This window comes from Calidris pugnax, unplaced genomic scaffold, assembly GCF_001431845.1.
Source record: "Calidris pugnax isolate Ruff unplaced genomic scaffold, ASM143184v1 scaffold81, whole genome shotgun sequence".
Taxonomy (NCBI): domain Eukaryota; kingdom Metazoa; phylum Chordata; class Aves; order Charadriiformes; family Scolopacidae; genus Calidris; species Calidris pugnax.
The window spans coordinates 6,132,180-6,153,599 of NW_015090880.1; the positions used below are offsets into that span (position 1 = coordinate 6,132,180).

The 21,420-nt window shown below is 46.7% G+C and overlaps 1 protein-coding gene across 1 annotated transcript in view; it reads left to right on the top strand.

Annotated features, from left to right (window-relative positions):
* Window positions 1-21,420, top strand: part of LOC106890651 (FERM domain-containing protein 4B-like) — an 86,592-nt gene that overhangs the window by 18,311 nt on the left and 46,861 nt on the right. The window contains exons 2-5 of the mRNA XM_014946606.1: window positions 3,432-3,497; window positions 4,242-4,336; window positions 7,284-7,376; window positions 11,951-12,035. Of these exons, the coding sequence (XP_014802092.1) occupies window positions 3,432-3,497; window positions 4,242-4,336; window positions 7,284-7,376; window positions 11,951-12,035 (339 nt within the window). The remainder of the gene's footprint in view (window positions 1-3,431; window positions 3,498-4,241; window positions 4,337-7,283; window positions 7,377-11,950; window positions 12,036-21,420) is intronic.

The following is a 21,420-nucleotide window of genomic DNA, read 5'->3' on the forward strand; positions in this document are numbered from 1 at the left end:
GTACTGTCTTGTGTGTAGGAGTCTTGTCTGCACAAGGGGGCAGCTCCATGCGAGAAGAGAGTTGTCTCCTGGAGATGACCTCTCTGATGGGTGACATTCCTGATGCAGGATGGGCTTGTGTTGCTCTGTGATAGTAATTGGGAGTGATTTGCTTCTGCTTGTGTTTGTAAGCATGGAGTAAGCCAAGTGAAGTGCTCTCTGCCCCATCAGGAATGGGGTGGGGATACTTGGAGTGAGGTATTCAACAGCTGCAGAAACCAGGGTGCTAGTTGTTTAAACCTTGGGTCTGTGAGAGGAGGATAAGAGCTGATGTTTGGACTGTCCTAGTTAACACTGCTTTGTTTAGGGACTGGAGCCTGTGAATGCAACGCTGGTGGTCACCCTGGTGGATTTGTGTTCCTTGGCCAGGCTGTGGTGCCACACAGTGAGTATCCATGTTGTGCCCCTCAGCCTGGATGGAGAAGGCATCTTGGCAGGGATGTAGCCCTCAGGTGTGCATGCATGGACTGGGGGGTAAATGAGGGGTAAAAACAGCAAATAAAGGGCTCCAGAGACCTCCCCCTTCCTTGAGCTATAGTCAGCAGCTTATAGCCCTGGACATGGCCCTTCATGGCCCTGGACAATGCTGTCATGTCCCACCATGCAACAGAGCATTCCTGGGGTGACACGAGCCCGTCACCACATGGAGATATGTGTAGGAGCAGACAGGTTTGTCCCAGGAATGGCATTTCACTGTGCTTTATCACCAAACAGCCTGGCTTCTTCTGCAACTTCTTGATTGAGCTTTCCAGTACTCTGGGAAGCAGCTGTATGATTTCTTCTCAGATGAGATTCCTGGAGACTCGGATACTAAATGTTATCTGTATCTATATCTGTAAATCAGACTTTTAAGCTGTGTCCTTGTGTTTTCTCATCAATAAAATCAGGGATAATTATATCTTGCCTATCTTCAGGGGTGTCAGGAGGTTTAATTACTTCTAAGGTGCTTTGCAATTACCTTGGATAGCTGAATAGAAGCACAGATTATGGTTGGTATTTCTTTTATGTTTTAATCTTCCCAGCAACCTTCCTTTCTCCTCAGCACAAGGCTTTGTGGATGTGTTTGCTATAATAGAAACCTTTTTTACTTAACAATAGACAACGGAGGCAATTAAAACAGTCAGAAGTGATTAATGTGATTTCACTGGGTGAAAGCTAAAGCAGCTAGCAATTAAATAATGGCAACCCTTGTGCTATCTCAGAGCAACAGATGGGGAATGATTTAAAAACACTATTGGATCAGACACTTCGCAACAGGGGCAGATTGGTAACAGTATGTCAGAGCCAGAAATATGCACCACCTTGAAGGGTGCGCTGATGACATGATTAATTGATGGTAACGTGCGACTTATTTATGATGGTGTGATGGCAGACCTGCAGCTCTGGGGAACAAATGGACCTGTGATCAGATCGTAATGGATTTAAGGGCTGCAGGCAGCATGTTTCGTGAGTGGATAAATGGCAGGGAAGGTGCTGGAAGCTGGAATTGGGATGCTGCAGCTTTGCTCCCAAAACTTGAGGGATAAAAAGCTGGAAGGTGGTACCCTGCTGGGAGCAAGGGGCCTGGGGGTGCTGCAGCTTTGGGCTGATGCTTCTTGGAGGTGCAGCACCGTGGGATGGGGCTGTGGGGACAACGCTGCCATCTCCCCAATGGTGCAGTCTCTGTTCTCTACCCCTGCACACACAAGTCTCTCTTCATCTAGCACTTCTCTACAAATCCATGTTCACAGCAGTAGGAGAAATTAAGAGGAGGGGGTTTCTTCCAGCTGGACTCACTCTGCAAATGGTCCTTTTACCAGTAGTGCTGTTTTGATGAGTGATGTGATGGTACATGTTAGGTTAATGCCGTAAGTAGCAGCACTGGTGCCACAGATGCCATAACCGTGTCTTCCCAGATGCTAGACAGAGTTGTGCCTGCAGATGCTCATCTCTGACCTGTTAGCAGAGCTCCTCAGGAGGGGACTCCCTCCTGGATTTGGGTCAAAATGAGCTCAATTAGTTGAAACAATAAAGCTTTGTTGGTTTAGTTTCTTGCGGCTGACTGGGGACAGAAGAGGCTGTGTCTCGGCAGCCCTTGCTGTGCAAACAGCCCTGTGTTGAAATGGGGGCAGCCCCGGGGGGAGAGGGGAGATCTCCTTTCAGTTATACTGCAATTGGGTATAAATTGTATTTATTTTTAAGTCTTTACAAGGTTTGTATGTGTGGCATCCCAGTGCAGGAGGTGATGAGGGGGTGCTGGTGGCAGTAGAGCTCAGCCCTGTCCTTGTCCCCATCCCTGCAGAGCCAGAGGGATGTGAAAGGATAAAAACACAGTGTGTTGCTGTTTAATCCCTATGGGACCCCCTATCTAAGCAAACCACCCTCGGCCTCTGCTCACAGATCAGAATTTATAGTCATTGAGAAGCTTGTGCTGTCAGGAAAATGAATTACTCTGAAGCTGGGAGAATAAATATAAAAGCCAGGTTTCCTTCACCGGCTTTTGCCTGGGGAGTGCTGTGAAGCCGGTCCTCACTAAAGCCAGGAAGAAGTCCAGAATTAGAGCAAATTTTAAATAATGTAAAATCTTTCATGGAAGTGCATTAGATTTCAAAGGGCAGATATTAAAAGGGCCTAATGTGCAGCTATTTCTGAATCGCTGTCCTCTTAAAGAGAGGAAGATGTGTTGTTTGTGAGAGATAAAAGCGACATGAAATAAGTGGTCCAGATATAATGTCAGAGGTTGCAAAGCTCATCCTGCTCTTAATCATTCACTTCGAGCAGCTCTCTTGGTGTGTGCAACCACCTAAATGCAAGTCCTGTGGAGGCAATGATTTCTAATGCTTATGAAAAGTTATCCAAGGGAGAGCATTGATGTGCCAGTAGAGACTCCAGCTAGACTACGGGCCAGGTCTTCTGTCAACAGACTGAATCTAGGCTGACCCATCTGCAGGGAGGGTTGGGTAGATGGGGGTTTCATGGGTCCCTGGTCATCTCTGCTCCTCATGGGAGCAAAAAGCTATTGCTGAAGTGGCTACGGTACTAGCCAGGCTAGTTTCACAGGTCATCTCTGCTCCTCACCAGAGCAAAAGGCTATTGCTGAAGTGGCTACAGTACTAGCCAGGCTCAAATTAATCCTCAAATTAAATTCTCACAGCACTTATGTCACTTTTACCTGCCGCTAAGCACCCTTAATTCTGGCTTGGTGCTGATGGGAGCGGAGAGTGCTGAGGCAGCTCCCCAGACCGAGTCCTTGGAGAAGGACACTCAACTCCACATGGAGCTGATTCCCTTATCAGTGCAGATTAAACGCTTGCTACGCACTGTCCTTGCCCCGGGCTGCAGGTGGGCCACTGCAAGCCAGGAAAGGCGTGGGTCCTGCCCTTCCTCACGGGGCTGTGTTGCTGTCTTTGCAGATGACAGAGGGCCGGCACTGCCAGGTGCACCTCCTCGATGACAGGAACTTGGAGCTGCTGGTTCAGGTAAAGACATTGCTTTTTTGGGGGGGGTACCGGTAGCACAGTGCCAGATTTCTCCACTTATTTTCTTTAGCAGGGTGATCGGGGGCTGATGCCTAAGTGATGTTTGAGGAAAAGTTTTATCTCTTACTAGAGCAACTCGTAGAAGAATTGGGCATGTGTTCAGGGATGCACATCCCTGAATTAGCGGGAGGCTTTCCTTTGGATGTTGGTGCACAGTGGGCAAAATATCTGCCATCAGTTCTGCATTCAGCTTTTCAGCTGCTTTTGCCAAAATTCATAAGGTATATTAAACGCACCCCTCGTGGTGGTGTGTTTTTGTAACTTAGAAGGGAAGAAAAGTCTGTATTTTGGGGATGTTTTTTTCCCATAACAGGACCCAAAGCACGAGATCTTCCAGTACACACTATTTTCTTAACTGAAAAATCCCTCCTGCTGTAAATGCAGGAAAGCCTGAGCTTCCACATTTCTCCAGGAGGAGAAAAGCAGCGGTCGGTCCATGCACTTCAGCTTGATGTAGTGGGTGAAGTACATAATTACCTCTCAGTGCTCCGCGGGTCCTGCAGCTGCACAGAGACATCTTATCTGACTGCCCCGAGTCTCATGGAGCCACTTCTGTATTGAGTTGTACAACGAGGCTTTAACTGGGCTGTGTGTACTTAAATATTGGTATTTGCAGAGAAACTTTTTATTATATATGAAAAGCCTGGACTGAAATGCATTACTTTATTTTTATTCTTTCAATAGCCCAAACTTTTGTCTCGGGAGTTACTGGATCTGGTGGCCTCCCACTTCAACCTGAAAGAAAAGGAGTATTTTGGGATAACATTTATAGATGATACGTAAGTATGTTCATTTATTTTGAACAGCTGTGTGATTATTGCAATGCAAAACCTTATACCTGACACGGTGGCAGCCCAGTGTGATGGAAAAATGACTTTCTTTTGAAGAAAGATTTTCCTACCTTGTGCTTGTGCTGCTTGGCTGACGAAAGGGGAAGGCACAAAACAGAAAATATTTGGAAAATAACTTCTGGGCACAAACCAGAGAATACTTGTAAAATACCTTCCTGACACTTTCACTTTTCATGTTTGTCTCACAAGGTGGAAAAAATTGATGCAGCAATAATTTCCCACGTGAACACCTTCAGCTTTTCCAACTCTGCGCTTTTGGTAACAACAAGAAGGTTTTGCATTTATTTTCAAAATGAATTGCTTCTATTGCTTTGCACTTTAATCTCAAATGTGTTATTGAGTCTTTTAAACCCAAACTTCCCTAAGAGCAATGAAATATGAAGTTAGTCCTTCTCGTAAACAGCTTTCCTCTAGCTTCCCTATTGCTTTTAGATATTCAAGCTGTTCTGCAGACTACCAGGGAGAGCTGCAAAAGCAGCAAACGCTCAAAATGCACAACCCTCCCTTCCCAGCAGCTGGATTAATGCGAGTGTGTGGCAGTGTTGGGTGCAGTGTGTCACTGCTGATGCCTGTCCCCTGTCACGGGGCCGGGTGAGATGCCGTGGCCAGGCTCCGCAGTGCCGTGGCAAATCTGCTTCTGTGGCATTAACCTGGAGTTGGGGAGGTGAACTGAAATCTCAGCTGGTGTTCAGACTCATCAGTCAGCACTGTGCTGAAATGCTTCCCCACATCAGCTGGGTGCAGGACCAGCATCTCCAGAGGAGTCACCTTCAGCTCCCCAAAGAGCTGGAGCAGAGCTGCTTAGGGCCGTGAGGAAGTGGAGTTTGCATTAATACAACCCCTAAATAAACCTCTTCTTGTCTGATGGGAATATTATTAGTCCCTGCTGCTCTCTGTTGCCGCTTTTTACGGTGTCCTGGATGGAAGCCTTTGCCTACAGATCACATTGGAACTGTGTCTGGGGCCCCGGCCAAGGCAGTTCCCATCTGCAGGTGCAGGGCTGGCCCCAGGGAAAGGGCTGGTGTTTATGGAGCTGATAGGAGCGGCTTGCTCCAGGGCCCTGACCGCAGCAGTGTGTTATTTTCACCAGTCACTCTCATCTTGAGCTCTCCCTAGAATATTTTTGCCACATCCTTGTCCTTTCAAGTGCTGGAAAGTACTTTCTTCCAGCTCTCCTGTCAAAATCCCTTGAGGATGCTGTTAGCACTTGGCTTATTTTTTTTTTCCCCCCAGAAGAACTGCCTTGAAATTCTTCTGGAGGTTTTTGGTTACTGGCACTCCCTCAAGGTGAGCTTTAAAGTGCTGCCAGGGGATTACCTGAAAGCTGTTGGCATCTCCAGAAACACCAGTGGGGATCCAGGGACTGCCTTGGGTGCACAGGGCAGGGCTGGGGTTGCTGGCGCTCCCTCAAGGTGAGCTTTAAAGTGCTGCCAGGGGATTCCCTGAAAGCTGTTGGCATCCCCAGAAACACCAGTGGGGATCCAGGGACTGCCTTGGGTGCACAGGGCAGGGCTGGGTGCTCGGAGTGAGCCCGTGGCCTCTGGAGGGCACCCATGCCCCAGCCTTTCAGGGCAGCCACAGGTTCTCGCCAGGCCCCAAAGTCGTCAGAGAAGTTATTGGGGTTTGAGGGATATTGGTTTTCTTTCTTGCTTCCTTCCCATTTCAACCAGAGAAGCCACTGCAGAGAGAACTGTGTTTTATACACCTACCTCATTCAATCAGGAGGTTCAGGCTGGATATTAGGAAAAAATTCCCCCAGAAGAGCTGCCTTGAAATTCTTCTGGAGGTTTTTGGTTGCTGGCGCTCCCTCAAGGTGAGCTTTAAAGTGCTGCCAGGGGATTCCCTGAAAGCTGTTGGCATCCCCAGAAACACCAGTGGGGATCCAGGGACTGCCTTGGGTGCACAGGGCAGGGCTGGGTGCTCGGAGTGAGCCCGTGGCCTCTGGAGGGCACCCATGCCCCAGCCTTTCAGGGCAGCCACAGGTTCTCGCCAGGCCCCAAAGTCGTCAGAGAAGTTATTGGGGTTTGAGGGATATTGGTTTTCTTTCTTGCTTCCTTCCCATTTCAACCAGAGAAGCCACTGCAGAGAGAACTGTGTTTTATACACCTACCTCATTCAATCAGGAGGTTCAGGCTGGATATTAGGAAAAAGTTTTGCACTGAGAGGGTCATCAGACATTGGAATGGGCTGCCCAGGGAGGTGGTTGAGGCACCATCCCTGGAGGTGTTCAAAAGACGGGTTGATGTAGTGCTGGGAGGTCTGGTTAGTGATGGTGATGCTTCTTGTTTGTTGTGCGGGTGTCTATTTTTGTCAGGTTGATGGTTGGACAAGATGATCTTTAAGGTCCCTTAGAACCTAGAAGATTCCGTGATTCTGTGGCAAATCCCTCTGCTCTGAAATGGGGGTTTGTCTTGCTGGGACTGGGGATGGTGCAGAACAGGAGTGGGGGACACAGCTGCAGAGCTGTGCTGTCCCCACACAGCAGAAGAGATCAGAGCCATTTCTGCTGCAAACAAACATCCAGCCTTTGCTGCCCATCAGATCCCCCCGCTAGCCATGAGAAGTCAATGAAAGCATCCCCATCTATAGCAAAGGAGGGTATTTCAATAATATTTAGGTTTTTCTGCATGCTGTGCTATGACTTCAGTGCTGTATCTGGAAATAGGACTGCAAAGAGCGTTATCTAATGTCCAAAAGTGAATTCCATTCTCAAATTTAGGAAAAAAGGAAATAATTAGACAAGATGGTTGTCTGCCTCAAAGGTGAATCTTGTACTTTTTAAAGTAACAGTTGGAGTAAACACAAACAATGAAAACAGCCCGTTTCTGTATTTCCTGTCCCAGTTTTTAACCACCTCCCCAACCTGTTTCCGCAGAGGTCAGAGTGTCTGGCTGCAGCTGGATCACCGAGTCCTGGACCATGACTTGCCCAAGAAACCGGGCCCGGCAACTTTGTACTTTGCCGTTAGGTGAGTAATTGTTTCCACAAAGAAAACATTACCATTTGGGTTTATTTATCACCGGGGGTTTTTGTTTAAAAGACCTGATTACGGATTTGATAAAGGAAATAAATGTCAAAGCAATATATTATTTTTAGAAGGAGATTGGATCCTGGATAAGTGCTGCTCTCTTTTGTATGTAACTATGGAAAAAAAAAAAAGGTAGTTTGGAACCTGCTACTTCTCAAACTGTTACTGGGACATTGTTCCCAATTTGTGGTTTGGGTTTTTTTTGTTTAAAACCCCATATTTTAAAGATAATCTTTGCCTGCCTTGTCTTTAATAGTGCTAAATTTTAATACAGTTTGTTTAAACAGTTGTACTTACTTTTTCTTCTTCTTATGTTTACTTAAGGGTTGTCTGTACTTGAAAGGGATTGCCTGTGGCTTCTTTGCTCATGCAGCTTCAGCCAGTCCCCAGGAGAGAATAAAATCCCTGGCAAAGTGATGATTTTGGCCAATGTAATTGCATTACTTTAGGGCTTTTGCTGGCAAAGCTCTGCTGGTTAAGGGCCTGAAAAAACCCATGTCCTGCGAGACAGAGCTGTGCTGGCAGAAAAGACCAAGCATCATATTCTCAGTGTTGTTGGAGTTTTTGTTTTCTTTACAGTCTATTAGGAGAATGAGAGCAGACTGACCTCATTCGCTTTTCATATCTCAGTAAATTTATGCCTTGTGTGCTTAATTATTTGAAGCACTTCCAAGGCAGAGCCTTTGGTGTAGTTGGGTCGGTTGGCACTGTTGTCTTGCCATGTCCTCCCCACCCTGGTCATTGAGGGAACGACTCAAACAAGCGGCACTTTGTTTTTGCTGAACATGTATTTATCTGTGGTGGAGTTCAGACCTTCTTTTCCCTTCCCCGCTTTTAAAAGAAAGGAAAAAAAATAAATTTTAAAAGGGGTGGTAGAATCATAGAATGGTTTGGGTTGGAAGGGACCTTAAAGATCATTGAGTTCCAACCCCCCCTGCCATGGGCAGCGACACCACCCACCAGACCAGGTTGCTCAAAGCCCCATCCAGCCTGGCCTTGAACCCCTCCAGGGATGGGGCATCTACAGCTTCTCTGGGCAACCTCTTCCAGTGTGGGCTCTTCAATATATTCACTGTGTTTGAGGATCTGGGAGGCTAAAATCTATGACTGTCCAAGAAAGCTGTGATGGTGATCTTATGACTTGAGCATTTCTTTGGCTGGGATTACTGCTGTTGGCTCATGATGTTCATTTTGGCCCTCTCTGTTGCAAGATGGTCCTCTACAGGACAGGGTGTTCAGAGACCTGGGCAAGAGCTCATGGGTGAGGAGTGAGCTTGAAGAGATCAACCTCTAGAAGCTATTTTTAAGCCTGACTACTCTGGGGCTGTGAGGTCCAAACCAAGCAATTAGAACCCAAGGAGGTGGGCAGTAAGTGAGAAGCACTGCAGGAGGAGGGAGGGTACAGAAATAATGAGCAATATAAAAATTGTCTGATCTGTAGAAAATAGATATTCCAGCAGAAAAGGCACTTCAAAACCTTCAGTGGTCTACTTTGTCACAAAGTTTTGGATAAGTGACTCGAGGCCTTTGCTTGCTATGGCCTGTGCCTTGAGTGGTTAGTTCAGACACTTATCTCAAGTGAGCACATTTGCTTTGTCATAGCCTATTCCTTAAATAAAATCCCATGAGAGCAGCCAAAATACACAGTTGTAGCTGTGTGAGCCTGTGGCTTGAAAGGAAAAGCTTAACAAGTGGGATGGAGGGGCTGGGCAAGTATAAGGAGGCAGGACATCAAGCTGCTCCTCTCATAACAAGAGGCAAATGTGCAGCAGCATCAGTTTTCAGTCTCTTTCAGCACTGCACCAGAGAGTTTCCAGTAGCAATACTGGAAATGGGGGGGCATCACCAGATACCTGGTTATGACCTTCCATTTGTTCACAACTCCCCAGCCCTGAGGTCTTCTTGTTCGGTAATGAAACACACAATAAATGCTTTCAGGTTTTAATTATTTTTCTTCAGCTGGCATAAATAAAAATCCAGACAGGCAAGTATGGTACATGTAGCTGGTTTAGGATTTATAGACTTAGAACATGCAGGTTTAGGACCTATAAAAATGTCATTCTAGTTCTCAAGGATGCTGACAGCATCGGAAATAAAAGCAGAACATGTACTTTATGGTGTTCACAAACATGCCTGTCATCCCCTGAACATCCTTATCTCTGTGGTCCAGTGTTCCTCATCTGTACAGTGGTGATAAAAATGTACAGCTTGTACCAGGGAAGAAGCAGAGAGCACACAGACCTGCCTGGGGTGGGGGCAACACCTCCCCAGTGCCCTCTCCCTAAATCCAGACTGTACCAGCAGTGACTGGGAGCTACTTCTCTTCAGAGCCAGGGGTACTATCCTGCTTGTGAGGATAAGTCACCCACGTCTGACTCTTAGTTAAAGAAATTACAAGTGCAAATTATGTCACTGGTTGAGGAAAACCACCTTTTTTGGTGCAGCAGAGGGAGGAAGGATTTAGGAGGCTGAGGAAGGTCCATGCTGTGAAGGGCTGGTCTGGCAGCAGGTTGGGAAACAACAAAGAGTAAGGCTTCTGCCCCCTGATTTCTGGAGAGACACAGTGGCAGCAGGTTGGGAAAGGACAGCTTCTGCCCCCTGATTTCTGGAGAGACACACTCCAAGTGTACTTAAAGTGAAGTTTAGCAAAGCTGTTGAAAAAAATTATATCGGGTGTGATCAAGAGAGGGTGGAAATACCTGTGGTTCCTACAGCCCTCGGTGAAAGGTGAATCACAAATATAAAATAGCCTTTCAAATGTCTGGGGCAGGCTGCTGGGCTTGGGTCTGCCCCTTGGACAGGCTGCATGTCTGTAACGTGGGTAAATTATCTCCTTATCCTGCAGAGGCGTTCTGGGGAGTGCTTTAAAATTAATTTGATGGAACATGCTGTAGGAATGCGAAATATTAAAACAATTACTGTTTAATGTATTGCTTGTCTCAAGTCACAACCTAAATACCACGTACGTTCCTAACGCGTGTGGCATGTGCTGGCTTTACTACTTCCTACCACATGCTCCAAGCTGCTGCTGGGGACTTCTTCCAGTGTCTTGCAAATCATCTTCACCAAGAGAGCAGTGGCTGGAGCTTGAGGGTGTGAGGAGCCTTAGAAGCATCACGGGGCTGTGGGAGGGATTGGCCTGGTTCTGATAAATGACTTCCTACCACATGCTCCAAGCTGCTGCTGGGGACTTCTTCCAGTGTCTTGCAAATCATCTTCACCAAGAGAGCAGTGGCTGGAGCTTGAGGGTGTGAGGAGCCTTAGAAGCATCACGGGGCTGTGGGAGGGATTGGCCTGGTTCTGATAAATGTAGTGGGCTGCATGCCCTGTGTTGGCCATCCAACCCTCCTGCTATCATAAGCAAGACATTGAGAAGCCCTGGTGCAACCTGCACTGCTGTGGTGGTGGTGGCCCAAGTCTTTGCTTGGCTGGGAAAAATCCTGTACCTGCTGTCTAGCATGGGGTGGGAGAGTCTGGACCCAATGCATTCATCCTCCGTAAGGAGCTGGAACACAGGTATCCTGGTTTTTCAGACTCAGCTAAAGGAGGATTGACAGGACCACACTCACACAAATTTCTCTCTTTAAAGTGACTTGGCAGTTCCACAAGTCTTTGCTTGGCTGGGAAAAATCCTGTACCTGCTGTCTAGCATGGGGTGGGAGAGTCTGGACCCAATGCATTCATCCTCCGTAAGGAGCTGGAACACAGGTATCCTGGTTTTTCAGACTCAGCTAAAGGAGGATTGACAGGACCACGTTCACACAAATTTGTCTCTCTTTAAAGTGACTTGGCAGTTCCACACTCCTCAAATTATAGATGTGTTTTCTCCGCTCCATTTAATGCATCTCAGCACTGTTTGATTTGATGCCCCGAGTGAGTCGGAGAAGCGCGCAGACGGGTTGTGTGCGATTTTGCAGAGTGCCAGGGGCATACATGATGTTTGGTGTAGCTCTGTAACAAACTGGGACCCATCTGCTAACCTTGGTTGGGCCAGAGTAACCAGTAATGGGATTGCTTTTGTTGGTAGTGGGGAGAGGAGGCCGGGGAGGAAGGCAGCGAGCACTGCAAGACTTGTGGCAGTTTGTAGCCCTTCCATGTAAACCCCTGGTTTTAGGGCTCCCGTCATCATGAGGATGATCATCAACACTGGGCCGGCTTCCCAACCCGCAACACAGTTTTTGGAGTCACCTTTTCCACTTCTGTATTTATATCTGTGTAGGAGGGATGGGCTTTGCTGCTTTAACGTTTGACAGGGTTTTCAAATGAGATGAGAAGTCATCAGATATCTACAATCTAGTGAAAGAGGAGTTTGTCGTTCCCTGTGTGCTGTTGGCCTGTGATTTTCCGCTTGTTCCCTCCTAAGAGGCAGGAAATTAAGTGCAGTAGCTCATAGTTCCTCTGTGCTATTTTATTACTAGAGAACAAAACATTGAGGAAATAAAGTGATTTGGGAGGAAGATGAAACCTATTCAAGAAAGTAACTGTTTGGTGGTTTGTTTTTTTTTAATTTTCAGGTTCTACATTGAAAGCATTTCCTTTCTCAAGGACAAAACTACAGTCGAGCTGTTCTTTCTGAATGCCAAGTCCTGTGTGCACCAGGTAAGCCCCAGTGTTTCTTACTGTGCCTCTCCCATTTATTGCTCCTCTGTCACCTATGTGATCCTGCAAACTCACTAGGACCTGTGCCTAATTTCTAGATCTTACTGAAGTATTAAAAAATCAGCATGCTTTCTCTCCTCCTTCATTTAAATGCTGATGCTCTAAGCAAATGGATGAGGATGATGGTTTCCTTGTCCTGTTTTCACAGCCCTGCTGTGTGTTCATTGCACTAGAATAAGCCTTAAGTACTCAAAAGCTTTTAAGTTGTTTGAAATCTGGGTTGTAACTTCACAGGTAGACTCTGTCTCAGTGGCATATCCTTCTGTACACTGCATAATAAACACTCAAGGCAAAAGCATCTCTTCACTCAAGTCAAACTTGTTTAAAGAACAAAAGCCCTGTGAGGAAGGTCCTACGGTGCAAACTTGGTTCCTAGTTCCTTGATTTCCTGCCTTAATTCAGTGTAGTAGTAAAGTAATAAACCCTATAAAGTAGTAATCAAAGCTAGTTATAGAAATACTTTTTATATTTATTCTCTGTTTAAGAAGCTTCCACTGTTTTGTTGAAATGTTTGAATTGGTAGAATGTATCTTTAAAAGTTAATTCATGATAAAGTAAAATTAAAATAAGGTTGATCTTGTAGATTCATCTTAGTCTGAAAAAAGGGCAATGTGGCATCCACCTTCGGCATGGCCCTCATAACCAGTGGTGCAATAGCAGCTGCCATTCAATGAACTTTACCTTAGCAATGCCTGATGTTTCTGGGATTTTCTAGTTAATGTCAAACTCGGGCATCTGGCTTTTTTTTTTTTTTACTTGAGGTTCAAACAGTCTAAAAGGGTCACTTGGTTCTTACAATCTCTTCTTGGAAAACAGTCCTGTATCATTAGCTGATGGTGGAGCTCAATGTAGCCGGCCAAAGTTTTCATTTTTAATATGCTTCATATTTTAGAGGATTCTTATTCAATATCCAGTATTTGTTATTTTATGGTGGGATCAGAAACCTGATGTGAAAGTGGTTAATGGCAAAGTTGTGACTGCTTTGTACAGGAATTGCTTTCTAGGAGAGCGGAGGAAATTGGGGCCTTTTTACAGCATGCTAAAATTTTAAAGATGTTTGAAGAACTTGGGGCCTCACTGGTAAAGATTAATAAAAAGCAAATCTGCATTTGGCATATCTGCCATTTGAAATGAAGGGTCCTGGCAACCTGTCATCCTTTCAGGGAAAAAATGGAGCACTTCAAACAAAGCGCAAATAACTCTGGAATTGGAAAATGGGTTTGGTTTTCAATGGAATGTGAAAAATGGCACTGCTATTGAAAGAAAGGCTGTCAACACCAAAATATTTGGTGCAAATGTATATATTTATGTATGTGCATAAAGTATAAGGGAAAGCAAAGGAAGAGAGAAGCATAAAAAAACCTTCTCTCACCGATCCTAGACACATGTCATCAAACCAATAAGGAGTCACTTCTGGCCTGGATAAATATTATTATTCAAGCAGCATAACTTTGTATTACTGAAATGAAGTGCTGATAGCACGAGAAGCGCTGATGATGCAGGGAGTGCTGCAGTGAGCAGGCTGCATTGAGCTCACAGCTTTGAGAGCTGGGAGAGGTTTGAGTGAGGGCTGCTTTGTATTTTCCCCCCACCGTGGCGTTGCAAGGTGCGTGGTCTAATTGACAGCAACCCAAAGTGCCGGCTTCCCTGTTCCTGCCAGCAAAATTGCCAGAAGCAGAGAGGGTTTTCTGTCACGTCCAGTTTCTGTGGGCAGTGGAGGGATGGGACCATCACTTCCTCCTGAGAGCAGGATCTCTGCGGGCAGCGCCGAGTGACCCAACACGTAAGGAAAGCCCAGAGCCCTCTCTGCCTGCGGCACTTTCTGTGCTGGGTGGCTTCAAGCCTGGCTTCAGCACAAGCCAGGTTATTTACTTTCAAGGTGACTTTGGTCCAGTGGCTTTTAACCTTCAAATTAAGTCTTTTAAAAAATACTTTATCCTACTTGGTAAACTTATGGTCAGTCTCTAGGCTTCAAGTGGTGCGTGAAGTGAATATGAGTGGATCCCCAGCTCTGGTGAAGCTGATGCTCACTGATGACAGCGAGGAATGTTCCCTGGCATTTCTCAGTTATTAATCCAGCCCCAGGAGGTTAGACCTTCCTCAGTTTAGCTTTTTTTTTCTTCTTCTTTCCTGGCTGCATTCAAGGAGTGAGGAAACCCCAGTGCCTCAAAAAGCAGCAACCTGCCCCCAGCCCACGTGTTCGGGGGTGCTCCTCAATGGTGGTGCTCAATGCATGGGGTGTGCTGGAGGATGCCCTACCATGGGGCCGTATCCTAACCTGGATCTTTGCATGAAGCTTCTGCTCTGTGTGGGCTGGGAATGTGGCTCAGAGGATAAATGCTGCAATACCTGGGGTGTGAGAAGACCTGCCTGGATAAGATTGCTTAAAAGCCAGTTGTGTTTTTTGTTTTTACAAAGCTGTTTCCAGAATTTTCACGGTAGCTCATTCCCCATAAGCAACATGGTGCGTGAAAAGCCGAAATTCAGGGTGGTGCAGAGACTTGATGCTTGAAGGAGTTTGTGTTTGTGCTCTTCTGACATTCCTGAGCGCTGGCATGTGTTGACAGCTCAGCAGTGTGTACGTACCTGTGCTTTAAAGGAAAATGATGCTTTCCTGAGCAGAGGATGAAGAGGTGACATTGCCCTGCATGTGAGATGCTGCATATTGGTGCTCCTGCTGGTGTGTAGGATGCACCACAAGAGCAAGACAAAGGCTTGGGCAAACACAGCCTGTGTGTTGGCAAAGCTTTGTGCCAGTCCTCCTTCTGGAGGGAATTTAGCCGTGGCTTACCAGGTTGAGAGGCTGCCTCATAAATGTATTTACAGTATTATTTGAGACATTTGCAGACAGTCCTGTGTGTGAAATCCTGTAAGTGGCTGTATCCAATCAAAAAGAATGGTATCTCCCTAGTGAGGTCCAGCATCTCTGGGTTTAGGGTGGAGCTGCTGGGAAGAATGTGTTGGCCATTTTGCCCCAGATGACTCCAGAGAGGTTTTGCTCCCAGCTGAATAAAAATTCAGAATAAATAATATAGCATATTAAATATATCAATAATTAATTCTATAATATATCACTGGCTTCTGAATAATATAATGGAATAAAAACCTGCCTAAAAGCTCTGAAAACAGACAAAGCTGGCTTGTGCTCTGTAGTGCATAGCCACCCTCTGCTCTTCCTCACCTTTCAACTCCACACTTCCTTCCTGCAAATCTCTCTGCTCCTTTCTGCAAATTGGGTACCACTTTCTGCTGCCAAGGGTTTGAGGAATCTGGGGCTTGTGCATTTTGCAACGTCTGTAGACATTTTGGCAAGGAAGGAGTGAACAGACAATGAAATCTCTGCTGCCAAAAATGTATTTCTTTCTGCTCCCCACCCACTCTCCCACCTCTGCGCTCTTCAGTACAGTCAAAGCTCTTTTGTGACTGTGGGACCTTTGCTGCCGCTCACCAGCTTTGTTCATCCTCTACAACCTGTGGTGGTCTTAGTGCAGTCTCCCCCTCTGCCTTGCCCTCATCCCCTGTGAGCAGCTGGGGATCCAGAGGAGTCACCTTTGCCCAAAGCACAGGAGAGCTGAAACCTTATTTTTACTTTCATAACTCATAGAGTGGTTTGAGTTGGAAGGGGCCTTAAAGATCATCTTGTGTCCCTCTAGACCAGGTTGCTCCAAGCCCCATCCAGCCTGGCCTCCAACCCCTCCAGGGATGGGGCATCAACAGCTTATCTGGGCAACCTGTTCCAGTGTCTCACCATCCTCAGAGTGAAAAATTTTTTCCTAATATCTAATCTAAATCTTCCCTCTTCCAGTTTAAAACCATTACCCCACATCCTATTGCTACACTCCCACATAAGAGTCCCCACCTCTCCTGCAGTGTCTGTGACTGCTCCTTTCCACCGCACCCCATCTTAACCCACCACCGCATCAGCACCAGCATCTTTCTTCTGCACAGTGTACCATAATGCTGCTTTACACACCTGGAGAATAGACCTCCTCTGTTGGATGTGCCAACATGACCCGTTCAGTATTTTCTGGCCTTGCCCTCCCCATGTCTCCGTGCATGTGAACTGAACGCAACATTTGCTGTTACGCTTGTAAGAGCGCCCGGTGTTTCCTTGCCACTGGTGCGTGCACAAACCTTGGCCTCCAGCCGACACCACAAATGCTGCCAGTGCTCTCACCCTACCTTCCCTTCATGTTGAGCTGCCAATTTTTTCCCCCTGGTCTGATGCCCCCATCCCTGGATGTGTTCCAACAGCTTCTCTGGGCAACCTGTTCCAGTGTCTCACCATCCTCACAGTAAAGAATTTTTTCCTAATATCTAATCTAAATCTTCCCTCTTCCAGTTTAAAACCATTACCCCACATCCTATTGCTACACTCCCACATAAGAGTCCCCACCTCTCCTGCAGTGTCTGTGAGCATAGAGTCCCCACCTCTCCTGCAGTGTCTGTGACTGCTCCTTTCCGCCGCACCCCATCTTAACCCACCACCGCGTCAGCACCAGCATCTTTCTTCTGCACAGTGTACCATAATGCTGCTTTACACACCTGGAGAACAGACCTCCTCTGTTGGATGTGCCAACATGACCCGTTCAGTATTTTCTGGCCTTGCCCTCCCCATGTCTCCGTGCATGTGAACTGAACGCAACATTTGCTGTTACGCTCGTAAGAGCGCCCGGTGTTTCCTTGCCACTGGTGCGTGCACAAACCTTGGCCTCCAGCCGATACCACAAATGCTGCCAGTGCTCTCACCCTACCTTCCCTTCATGTTGAGCTGCCAATTTTTTCCCCCTGGTCTGATGCTGCAGTCCCCAAGCCTTCTCAGTCCCGTGTGGTCCAGGCAGCTGCCTGGCTCCTGTTCTCCAGCATCCATGCTCTTTGGGCTGGAGCTTGGAAAAGCCACATGCACTGCCAGGAACAGCTTGGGCCACTAAGCCAGAGGTGGGAGCTGGTAAAACTTAGGTCTCCAGGTCTATGGAAGGGCCTTCCAGTTGACTTGTTTATCTATGTGTATTTTGGGAGGATGCAATGACTGGAAGGAGGCCTTGTGTATGTCTGGGCTGTGTTTTCTTACGTGCCTCTCTCTTTTAAGGCTTTGAGAACTGCCTGAAAACCTTCAGTGGTGACAACTTCAATTTAAAAGCTTTCTTTCCTGTCACTGAATGTAAGAAGCTGGGTTTAGATTTATAGTGCTCTCTAAAATCTACTGTACAGCTGGAATTTAAAATAGTGGAAACCTAGCACTTAGTTTCAGGCGAAACGAGTATCTCGGAGTTGATGTGTTTGCTCGGGGAGAGCGGAGCTTTGTAACACGTTCAGTGTGTTATTGCACAGCCCATGACCACAGTTGGGATGCTTTTAAGGAGGTGGGTCGCAACTGGTCACGCATATGTTGATGATAAATTTGGAAAGATAAATTAGTCTTTTCTTCTTTGAAAACAGCCAAGTTTGGAAAAATAACACCCTACTTGGCGAGCAAAGCACTGTCAAGTTTATTATGCATTAGAGCTAACCTCTATATAGCTCTGCAGCCATACTGTTGACTCTTTGCCAGTCCTTAAAAATATGTTCTGTAAACTAAGATCTTGGTCAAGTTGGCTGTGTTCCCCTTGTCCTCTCTATATTTGGGTGTCAGGGGAGCTATTTATTTAATTTCCCATTTGTTTCAAAGACCTGCACGAATTGTTTTAAGAAAAGAAAAAGAACAATGTTAAAGGAAATGGAAGTTTTCGGAGGAGTCTGTAACCATGATAGCTTCGTGAATGGCGATGCTTGTGAGCACTTGGCAGCCTGAAGACTAGTGCTTACTAAGAAGAGCTGTTGAAACAGACCCCTGGTGGGAGCATAAAGCCTGGCTGGCTTCCAGCTCGTGGAGAGTGAAGTGGTCGTATATCAGAGAGCTCTCGAAAGTTTTATAACAGATATTTCCTAATTCTCCCCCATCTCTGGGGAGAGGGGAGCGTTCCCATGCAGCCTTGTAACACTGTGTAGTCTGATCCTAGCCAAGGCTGTTCAACTGCACTCTATCCATTGCCTGTGTTTGCTGTTCTGCTCCTGAAGAGCACGTGTAAAGCCCAGGACAAGAATGAGGAGGACCAGCTGGCCTTCTGAACCTTCAGGTCTGTTGTCTTCCATGGGTGATAGCAGCCACCTTCCTGGCCCAAATTCATATGAGCAGCTTGTCAGCAGATGAGAAGGATGGAGAAGGTTATGTCTGTGAGCAAAATGTGACAGAGGAGGAGGTAAGACGCCCATGCTGATGTAAGCTGGCAGATCTCCATGGGGCCTCCCTACTTGTTACCCCATGAGGCTTCACATGGGGCTGCACTGGTGGCCTGGGGAGGGACTTGGCCATGGTTTGGGTATAGTCAAGGGACTCCACACAGCACTTCTGTTGAGGCTTGTCCAAGGCTGCCTGCTGTAAAGGCTGATGGTGCCCAAGGGACCTGTTGAGACCCTTGCCAGGGGAGGCCTCGGTTGTGTCCTAGCTGGGGTGGCCCATTGCATATGAAGGCTTAATTGGTTTGCAGCCAAAGTTTCATACCTCGTGTCTCTTGACGCAGTCACCTCCTCCTGGGTGTAACTACTGGTGTTAATTGAAATTGAGAGGTTTGCACCTTTGATCTCCTGGCCACAGGGTAAAGATGCTGCGACAGGTCTGTTGTTGGTGTGTGTTGGGTATCTCGCTGTGGTAGGAAAGCGAAAGGCTTGTGATTATACATTGAGTCTAATGACACTTGCTGCATACCCTGGTTTGTAAACAGGAAAGTCTTTATGTCCTTCCCCCATTCTCTGCTTTTACTCTTATATTAATGCAGAAGGAGCAGAAATAAATGTACTCCTGTTGCCCTGAACTGTGTAGACAAGTCTCAGAGTAGCTCCTCCTGGAGTTTCATCTAAGTGTTGGCTGAAGCACGAAATCCAAGCAAGGGAGAGGGATGAGGGTGGCAGAGACAGCAAAACAAAGGGTGTAACAGAGAAACCTGGAGCTTTTGCTCACCACGAGGTGCTACCAACTTTTCTTTTGGCTGCGTTGGCTGGAGCAGCAGGTCCTGCCAGGAGAGAACCATGGTGGCTGCTGCATGTGTGCTGAGTTGTGTTCAGTCTCAGGTCAGGCTCTCTCATGTGGGTAGGAAGGGTTGTGGGGCTTAGCAGATGACATGAAAGATGTCATGGACCATCTAAATGCTGTGAGGGCTCCTGAGCCATCCAGGCTTTGCTTCCTGTGGGGTAAATGCAGCATGAGTGCAAATCTGGAGTGCCCTTTTGAGAAGGGTCAGAAGGACCAGCCTTTAATTTACTCTTATAAGGGCTCATATTCTGCTTCTCCTGCTGGTTTAGTGCTTTACTTTCCCTCCCTAATGTGCTGCAGGCAGCTGCTTGCTTTGCTGTGCTTTTTCTCAGCCCGGTGTTTCTGTCTTTGGGAAATTGGTCCCAGTTGAGATGCTCAATAAAGTTTGAAGTTCCCGATGCAGAAGGGAATGGGATGGGGTGTCCTGTGCGTCGCAGGGCAGCGTGAACAGCAGGAGACACCACCAGGGCTGAGATGTAGGTGTGAATGCCAGTAACCAGTACGGGCGCTTTAAAGTTGGAGGGTTATTCGTTTGCTGCTATTGTTTGTCTCCTTGGTTTAATTACCCAGCGCAGCCACGCTGACAGAGCGAGTTGTTGAATTGCCTGACCTAGTTCCTCCCGTGCTGCCCGACTTGTGTCGTGTAACAGGTTGTGGCCAACAACTCCTCCCTCCCCAGCTCAGATCCCAGGAGCTCAGGCCACCTTTGTGCAGCCTCTTCTCCCAAAAAAAAACAACCCTTCAATGCTGAAAAGCTGGTAAGGTGTCTGCACTGCGGGGCCCTGCCTTTGCATCCTCTGGCTGTCGGGGCACACCGTGGGGATGCTGGATCTCTTGGGGGAAGTCATGGCAGTGCTGGGTAAGGGCACAGGCGCTGGCATCGCTTTCTTCACTTGTCCACACCCAACTAATTGCCTCCCTCAGTTTGAACATCGTGTCGTACACATTTGGATCCTTGCTTTCCCTCTGCCTAATCGCACCCTTCTTTCTCTCAGCTTTTTTAAATCACCTTTCAGTCATCACGGGTAATTATATTCAATGTTGTGGCTGTCTTGAGGCTATTCAATCATAGTGTGTGTATTTGGGGGTGTCTTTGGTTAATATACATTTTTAAAGAGGTTGGTTTGAGGGAAGAGGTTTGTTAGTATCTTCTCAAATCTCCATGTGAAATATCTTTGTTAGTCTTTAACCTCTGGAGGTTATATGTGCTTTGAACAAACCATATCCATTTTCACGTCTTGCTCTGGCTCTAAAGAGTTAAAGATGACAGTTCCTGTGTGTTGCTCATTTTTTTTTTTTAAATCTGCTTTAATCTGAGTTTACAGTCTAAAGATTTGCTTAGCACAGTTAATGCTCATCTGACTATCATCACTCTTGATCTGTGTTTTCATCAGGGTTTTGGACTTGTATCTCTGTGACAGTAAATTCTAGTGTTGTTGCTGTGTCTAATGAGGGTTCACTGCTCTATTCATGACCGAGCTTGTGATTTTTATCACATTCATAAGTCTATGTCTGTGCAGCAAAAGACTTGAGCTCTTGAGATCTGAATCAGGGGCTAAATTCTGCCCACGGGCACTGAAGGCAGGACTTGGTCTTTACTGGCCGCCGAGATAGTGACCTGTTCCTGCTCTGTGGTAATTGCCACCTGGTATGGACATCTGCTGCAACCTTTTATTATTCTGATGTTTGTCAGCATGACAAAAGCCACCACCTGAATCTGCTGGACCAAATGCAGTGTTTAGATAAGCCAGTGGCCTTTTGGAGAGCTACACAAGAGGCTGAATCTGTCTTGCTGGTTCAAATGATTGATCCCAGTGCAAACCCTAATTGAAAAATACCAGTTTCATCCCCTCCCTGGAGCTGCACCCCCTAGTCTGTTTAAACTTATTTGCATCTAAAATGTAGAAGGCTCAGATTCCATTATCTGAATTACATCCATCTACTTAACCTCGTGCTAGTGACCTTGTTCCCACTTGGGATAAATCTAGGAAAACCTTCCATCTTCATCTTCAACACACGGCCATGAGGGCACTCGCTGCCCTGGCTCCCAGGGTCCCCCTCCTGCTCATTGAAGTCTCTGCTTAAATTAGCCCAGCAATTGCAGGCATTGGGAATGAATCTTCTTTCAGCCGTTTTTCCCCATCTATTTTTGAAATCTGACCTTGCTGTTGAAGTGATGCTAAAAGATACCCCCCTGTCTGCTGGCCTTGGGGCTGAAGGGTGGTTATAAAATCAGAATATTGCCTGAGTGGGAAT